The 8,844-nt window shown below is 38.1% G+C and overlaps 1 protein-coding gene across 1 annotated transcript; it reads right to left on the reverse strand.

Moving 5' to 3' along the window:
* Positions 1-1,995: 1,995 nt before the first annotated feature.
* On the reverse strand, positions 1,996-7,930 carry LOC145938698 (uncharacterized). The gene is made up of 4 exons (XM_083042461.1): positions 7,861-7,930; positions 3,225-3,550; positions 3,013-3,132; positions 1,996-2,733 (listed from the first exon to the last, which is right to left on the reverse strand). Exons 1-4 carry the CDS (start codon positions 7,928-7,930, stop codon positions 1,996-1,998), a joined length of 1,254 nt encoding a protein of 417 aa, XP_082898587.1.
* Between the last annotated feature and the right edge of the window lie 914 nt (positions 7,931-8,844).

Here is an 8,844-nt window from a genome sequence, read left to right on the forward strand (position 1 = left end):
TGTTAAATAAATTTTTCGGATTTTTCTTAAACTCTATTAGTGAGTGGGAGTAAAGTGGCAATTATTGGCGTCCTATATAAGCTAATTACTGTATAATTAGCTACGAAAGTATTTAGTAAAGTGTACAATTGCGCGTATTCTTGCGCATACGTCGTGACGTCACTTGCGCTCGCGTGTGCAAAACTGTGGTGGAAGCATTGAAGTGGACAGTCACGTGACTGATTGGACGTATCTGATTGTTCTGCGCAATTTCACGCGCAGTGTCGTCTGCTGAAAATGCGCTCGCGTGCTCAATAGTGGGATGGTATCCCTGGGTTAGAGCGGTCTGCTATGTTGGAGCTTATTGGCTGAGGGGGTGACTGCAAGGACCTCTATTCTCTCCACGTGGTTTGACATCGGGGTGCAGCACTTCAATATTGGGTGACAGTATAGGAGCAATAGAAATAATAATTATTATTAGTGATTATGTGTAAATTGTTGCTACCTAAACTTCTTGCTGATTATTATATGATACGTTGAGATTGATTATTATTATTTAATTGATTAATTTTGGCTTTTTCTTACAGTGTCATATTATTTATGTTAATTATAATTATTTGTTGTCGTGAGTAAATTTTCTTAAATAAGTTGTCAATAATCATTAACGGGCAGGAAATGATTTATTTTTATTATTATTTTTATATTTATTTTATTACGGAAGTATTATTTTGATGTTTAATTTAATTGATTAATATTAATAGTAACTGTCATATGACATATATATATATATAGGATGTATTTGTTATAAATTTAACTTTATACTGATTATGATACACATAGTTGTTAATTCTGATATTTGTCATTGCTTTACTTTTTTTGTTTATGTTTAATTGTTTATTGAATATTGCTTGTTGAAATATTGTTTCAATTTATTATTCTTATGTTGGCTGCGCAATTTTGTTGCGCCATCTATTTTGATTTATATTTTTGCCGATGTAACTCGATATCGGGTGACTCGGAAAGAGGAATTCTTTATTTAAGATATGTAATGAATTGTATATATGCATAAATATATGGGTTGTTTATGTATTTATTCCATTAGTAAGGAGTATAATAGTAATTTGTTTCTAGTCACATTTATTTTGAGAGCTCTTTTATAGCGTTATAAGTTGTTAATAGATAACCTTCTGCGTACTTTTATCACACACGTTGTATAGGTAGTTTGGCTTACGGAGTTTTCGCTAAATAATGGCGCTGAAATAGCGGTATGACAGCGCCAGTAGTAGTATGTCAGCTATAGAGAGTCAAAACAAACCCCCACCACTCGACCACTGGCGCCGACCCCCCACTACTCGACCACTGGCGTCGACCCCCCACCACTCGGTCACTGACGCTGTCAGATATGGCCCGTCAAACTAACCCCCTCCACTCCCCGCTGGTTTTCGATTAGATAAGACAGTGTCACACCTTATATCTGGTAGCGATATTATTATTAGTGATAATGAAGCACTTAAATGTTAAACAATAGAAACAAAGGTCAGTGACAGCGTGATGAAAAAAATAACAAAATTATCGCACGGTTGAAGATTACAATAGAGTTTTACGAGAGTGTTTCGCTGTTAAAAGGAAAAAGGGAAAGAGTGGAAAGAAAATACTGGATAATTTAAATTAAAAAAAAAACATTTATTCATGGTGATTTTACAAAAGTCAATATAATTATTATAAGTATATACATAAAGTTCAAAATGTTTTAAACATGTTTCTCGCGAAGAAAAATTTTACAAAATAAATATGCGATTAATCGATCATTAACTTATTACACTTAAAATTGCGGGAGAAGGACGTTTCATAAATTTTAATTTTATTTTACAATTATTACAAAGTTATTACTAATACTATATACAAATACTTTACTATTACAATATTTCCAATTGCTTACCTAATAAATGTAAAAAATATTTGTGATCTATTTGAAAAGAAAGACGGAAGACTGAAAAAATACGAGAGAAAAGAATATTATTCGGATGGTAAATAACCGTGTGGAACTGAATAACGGCTATTGATAAATCTATGTTTTACTAATACTGGCACGCATATTTTCGTCTCGTCCCGCGTTACAATTTCATGAAACGCAGTGCGTCGAATGGCGCTAAAACGCAGATTTATTGATGTCTCATCTTCTTCTTCTTCTTCGTCATCTTCTTTTTCTCGTGTTTTTTCTCGCTCTAATAACAATTTTTTAATACTATTAAAATTAACACGTCGCGAGTTCTCGTAATTCAGAGTTATACCTTTAACTTTGCAAGTTTCATGTATACGTCCGTCTGGTGTTCGTACAATGTAGGCGTAAAATTTCGGACCGCCGGACACAAACTCCTCGATGTAGCTACCATGACCGTAGCTTGCAAGTTCGTCGGTCATATCGCCTAGAAAATTGCCTGTACTCGGTTCGTACTCATTCGGATTTCCTGTGCTTACGTAAATGCAAGAATCGGTATCGTAATATAATACACGACGATCTAAACGTTCCAGATATTCATACAATTTTAGTCGTGCCTGTGCAGTCGTGTATGCGGCTATCACGACATTAGTTATCGGTGAGGGTACGACAGCCTTTCGTCGCTTTCGCCACGAAACATATATTACCTCGTCGTTTACAGGTAATATATCGGATATCTCGTGTTCGGGACTTGTTAATAATGTCATTAAACGCTGTTGCGTTTTAACGACCTCGGTATTTGGCAAATTGGAACGCTGGCCGAATTTTCCCCAAAATGAATTTAAGCAAAGCTTTGCGACCGAGCGTAAACCGGGATTCCGCGCGATGTTATGCTTATCGAGAACGATATCTTCGGTTTCCTCATACTCCCGTAGGTATCGCTCTTTAGCGACGTCATCATCCCCTCATTCGCTCGGCCACCCACTTGCTTCCTGTTTAAGCTGCAAAAATGAGTTTATATATTTAGCGAACAATCCACTCTGACGTGTTTCGCGATTGTATCGACTAATTTTATATTGCCAAATTTCATTTACTTTTGTCACGAGATAACCCTTTTCGACGGCCTTGCGTAATTCGCAGGACACCCACGTATCCTCGAATTCGCGTTCGCTAGGACGCTTGTGCATGCCGTCTGTGATAATGTTTCGCAGCAACTGCGACATAAGGCGAATAACAATTTTCTGTGCGCTCGATACGGGAGTAGCGGGTGAAATAAATCGTGTGGTGGAAGTACCGTACAACGTACGAGGCCTTCGACCGAGTCAAAATTATAATTCGGAGCTGATCCGATTAAAGCGGAGCATTCATCGCCAACATAAATATCCGGATGGCCGATAGGAAAAGCTCCCGTCTTCAATACATACGGGTACAAAGAACATACGTCCACGTAACGTATTTTCTCAGCACCCGTGACTTTGTAAAGGGTCGTAATATTTCCCGTACGTCCATCGAAAAATGCGTCACGAGGATCGAGCGGTGCTGTTTCCTCCATCGGATGACTCTCGAGAAATTCACGCATTTCGCGATTATCCCTCATTTCTCGATCAAAGGCACACTTCCACTTTTCCGTCACTAATTGTTAGTCAATAATTTTACATCGACACGATTACGCACATTTTCCATCGTTTTGCCAAATACCGCATTATTCATCAATTTGTATAAATTTTTTTCGAAATCATTTTTTGCTTGCGTTCTAAATTGCGTATTAAGTTCAATGTAACCGCGAAGCCATGTGGATTGAGTGAATTGTAATATGCGATGTATTTTTGTAACTTGAAGGCCGGGATGCGTACATTGCTGCAGGTTACGGTAGTGTATCACGTAACGCTTTTTATCGTATAATGTCGCGAGCAGCTTATCTTCCCGCTTACCGGGTGGTTTATCGCGTGTCGGGCAAAACGGTAGGTCAGTGTGCGCGTCGTGAAGACATTGTGGATATTCTAAATCTACTTCGAGGATATAGCCTATAGGTGAATCGAGCGTGATAGATGATATATCAAAATTAGATATGTCATCGACCCATCGAAAATCGGCGTAAGGCAATGGTTGGCACATTGCCCATCCATACAAATTATTTACATCTAAATACATTAAATATGATGATGGTTTCGACGGATCATACGATTGCATGTACTTGTTATTAGCATGGGCGTATCTATTGGAACATTGACTTAAACCACCGCGTATTCCCCGTTCGATAAACATGACCATATTAATATCTGTAAGCAATTCGAATGTTATATTTGTGTGTTTTAACATGGCATCCCATGTATACCCGGGAAGAGTATAATAATATGCAGGGTCGAGTCCATAACTCGCGATGCAAGTGTCGCGAAAGTTTTCAAAAATATCTGCTAATAACATGACATCAATTTTTAAATATAGATCACTATATTCGCCTAGCGTTCTAAGGAAGAATCGGTTCCAGACGTTCTCGGCGTGCGCGTAATCGCTCTCGGATATTGTGCTACCGGTCAAAGAACTGTAAAACGATTCGCGCGGCGGTAAACATGTATCTTGCAATTTGTCGATACAATCTATATATTCGTATGGAAAGACACCCTTCCGTGTTAATAGATTGAAATTTTCTGTCGGTAAATTTTGAAATTCCGATTGTAAAATTTTTAGTTTCTCTTTATTCAAAAAAGATGCTAATTTATCAAGACTTGCAGCGAGAAATTTATATGAATCGATAAAACGTAATTTTATATGATTTTTCGAATTGTCTTGTGTCAATTTAACAGTCTTTGTAAATGAAATATATTTTTCTTTCGTTATCGGAAGTAATTCGATTTCCCCTTCGAACGCTGTAGCTATATCCTCGATAATGAAATGCGCGTCGTAACCGGATAGATTATGGAAAACTATTGGAATACAAAAAGTTTCTTTATAATTTAGATTGCAATTTGAGTGCGCGGGACCTCTGTATCGTCCAGTCAGATGGCAATGATCGCGTACGCGTGTATCGTCTTGTACGAATGGTTTTTCGCATATATGACAATGCGTTGCGCTGTGAAATTTTTTCCACTCGTCTAATGTTAAATTTACCATGGGAACATTTGTCGTTAAAACAGTCTTTATACGTAACGCTAAATTTTTAAGTTCTTCAGCGAACCATGAAACGCAATCAACGCTACGGCGAGAATTATACGCGGATAACGAGTTGTCGTACGAACAATGCATATAATAAGCGATGCTGAATACCTTGTGATGTTGATGTTGATAATTTGTCGCTTCTTCGGTCTTTGCCAAAACGCATTCCAAGTCGGCGTACACTACAAACGGAAGTCGCTCCTTTCTGTTGTAGTTGTCAAACGATAACCACTTGTCTTTATCGCTTGGTAATCGGATAGCGCAGTCGTTTATCTTTCCGCAGTCTACTGTATGTGACTGCAACTTGTTCTCCGATCCGAAATAGTGCAAGCATCTATGAAAGAAAAAAAAAAATTACAATTTTATTTACAATTATATTTTAATATATAATTTGCAATAAATATACACACCGATCGCAGATATATTTCTTGTGACCATTTTTGCTCAATTGCGTGTTCACAAGGCGGGATAGATTCTTGATCCACGCGAAATGTCCAATGCTGTTGCTGTCTTGCACATACAGCAAGTTGACATGCTTGTCTTTCTTTTGCTCCGAAAGACGAATCGGGACGATGTCATTCTCAATACTATATACATTGATAGAGATATTATTTGCTAGTTCAAACTTTTTAATTTGATTTATGGTCACTAGAAACTCAATGTCTTGGAGATTCAGTACCGTCGTATAGTGCGGATATGAAGATTCCCGTGTCACATTTCTTTCGGCGGGGTACAGAGCGGCCACCACTGACCACGCGAAACACGCATTGTCTTTAGACTGCACGTTCACCACCGCTCTCTTTGTCACAATTTCTCGCGGTAAGTTTAGATAACACCCCGCGCGCATTGAATTATACTTGTTTATATTTATACTCAAGTTAATTATTTGTGACAACGCCCAACCACTATCGCGTTCTTGAAACTCTTCTAGCGATGCTAGCGCGGGCTCGATAACGCGGCACTCGTACCACTCGTGTAAATCGGACGTGCGAAAGAGTTCATAGTTTTTTGTATTGACACTTTTGTTGGCGCGTTTATCACCGGACACAAACTCGCCATTAAACACGGTGTTCACTTTTACATTAATGTGTTTTTGCATCACTTTCTGCACGTGTTCGATCACAATGTCTTTGGCATCTTCGAGAAATTGACGAGGTTCGATGTAATTATTGTTTATTACCGCACCGGTCAAGATGCGGCTCTCGAACGCCGTATCAATCTCTCGCCAAACGAGTTTTCCCACGTTATTGTCACCACAATAATTACCACCACTGGATATAAATTGTTTCTGCAATCGAATTTTTGCACCCTCGAGTCGCGCGATTCTAGCCACCAAAGATTGTCTATTTCCAATCGAGAGTCGCGGACGCTTGTTACGGCTGTTTTCTTCGAGCAAATTGATAAATTCCTCGCAGCGCAGCGCCCATGCAAAATATTCACCCAAGGTGGTGACTTGGTGGGACCGCTCCAACAGATCGCGTTCGTTCTGCTCGATGTTTTCCATTATTTCTTTTATTCACTATTATACCACTAACACTTCTAATACAAGAAAGTAGCCACTAAACTTTTTTCACCGCTGCATCTATGCGCTTTCAAATCGTACTATGGTTTGACGCGCTCTCATCCTCCTTATATATATTTCACCTAATTCTGTCTCCTTTTCTAACATTTGGCGTATCTCAAAAGATAGTTTCCCGAGATATTGGTTTTATGGATAGAGGAGTAAGGACACATGCAGCCGTACGTTGGCGCCGATACGTTGCATTCTTCCTTAAAAAATATTAAGAAAAAATGTTTCGCTCTCGTTTTTATGGGAGATTTTCCGCGAGGGTACAAAGCTGCCGAACATCAACGCTTTTGCACCTAATCACGTTTCAACATGTTCGTCGCAGCGTTGGCCCTAAAATCTTCATTTCTTTCCTAATGATAAAATGTCCATAAAATGAAAAAACATAGTTTTATGGATTCTAGAACGCTCCGTTGACAAGTTCGAGCAGCCGGACATCGGCGCTTCCGTAATAAAATTATACTAATGAGGGTACAAAATTGTCGATCATCGGCGCTTGTTCTATACCTTTTTGGGAAAATGTCTAGGATCCCTCATAAAAAAAAAAGTCGTAAAGATATCCATCTACAAATATTACACTCATATAATAAACTCCCCCTCCTTTGTCGAAACATCCCCTCCACCCGCGTGACGTCAGCCCCCGCACCATCGAGATACCCCCGCCCCGCGTGACGTCATACCCCTCGCCCCGGAGAACCCCCCCACGCCCCGCACTCCCCTCGGAGGACCTGTGTTAGAATTGGCATAGTATACCTACTAACGTAGATATATATATATATATATATATATATATGTATGTATGTGTGTAGTAAATTGATGCGTAGTTCAATATATTATATCATTTGTAAATCACACATTAAATTAATATGTGAATTGCAAATAATAATAATAATATAATAAACTGGACGTCAGTATATGTGTAAATGTTTGTGTATGTGTGTGTGTAGTATGTATGTTTGTATGTGTGCAAAAATACTCATATATTAATATTTATATTTATACTGGTATTTTTACTAATATTTGTTTCAGCGTATAAATGAAGCAGTTAGGCGGGCGGTAAACAGAGAACGATGCAAAAATAAGAGACATTTCTACGTCCCATTCCCATCTGTCTACATGTCCACACCACCCGCAAGTGGATACGTTCACACACTGCCCGCAAGTGGATACGTTCACACACCGCCTGCAAGTGGATTTTTACCACCCGCATCTGGATATGTACCTGCACCGACAGTACCATCCGGATACGTTCCTGCGCCCGGATATATAGCGCCGTCCGCACCCGTGTACATGCCTTACCTTCCTCGCTATTAAAAAAAAAGGTAAAATATATTTTCGAATTTTACTTGTACATGTACATATAAACGCGCGCGCGTACACAAACACACACACAAAAAAGGCATGTAAAGTTGATTGCTCGAATATCTCGAAGTTTATTGTTGTCGCTTTTCCGCGATGCTCATTGACTGCCTCGATTCGCGTTGTGCGTTATATTTGTAGCTTCGAGCTGTCATCGCGAGGGTTAACATTTTGACAGTTGTTTAAAATAAAATTATATAAAATCGTTACATGAAATCGGACATTAGCGCGCGCGCAGCGCGCACTTGTGTTGTCTAGTATGTATAAATATTGTGTGTTCTTGTTATTTTTACATGATTCATAACAAATATTTATTTGCATTTCTTCCGAAAATTTCATTAATATATTTTGCTTTGACAAATTTTTATCTAAATATAAAATAGCTAACATACACGAGAAGAGAATCATTATATTAAAAAATCATTAAAATAATTAATATTATTAAACGTTTAACTATACAATATATAATTTTAAGAAATGATTACAAATACATATGTCTCCGCGCATTTATTACAGTGAAAGTTGATATAATATTTCTTATTTCAGATCCAATTTGCTATCCAGTTTGCTCATGCGTTCCAAATGTTTCTACCATCCTGCGAGCCAACGCGGAAACCATTAGCATACATTTACATGTCTCAAGTTGTTATCATGGCCTATATGTTCTTAGACTTTTATAAGAAGTCGTACTTGAGAAAAAAATGAAAAAATAAAATAAAATAATACTTGGGAAAATTTCAATTTTTGTTACTGTTTTTGAGAACAGTTTTATTTATTCCCACACATGGTTGAGTATATACATATATGTTGTGTTCTATGCAGATACTCGTGTGTCCGGGAAAATTGT

This window comes from Prenolepis imparis, unplaced genomic scaffold (genome assembly GCF_030444845.1).
Source record: "Prenolepis imparis isolate NDT839.2.m4 unplaced genomic scaffold, iyPreImpa1.0 SCAF_7, whole genome shotgun sequence".
In the NCBI taxonomy this organism is placed as follows: domain Eukaryota; kingdom Metazoa; phylum Arthropoda; class Insecta; order Hymenoptera; family Formicidae; genus Prenolepis; species Prenolepis imparis.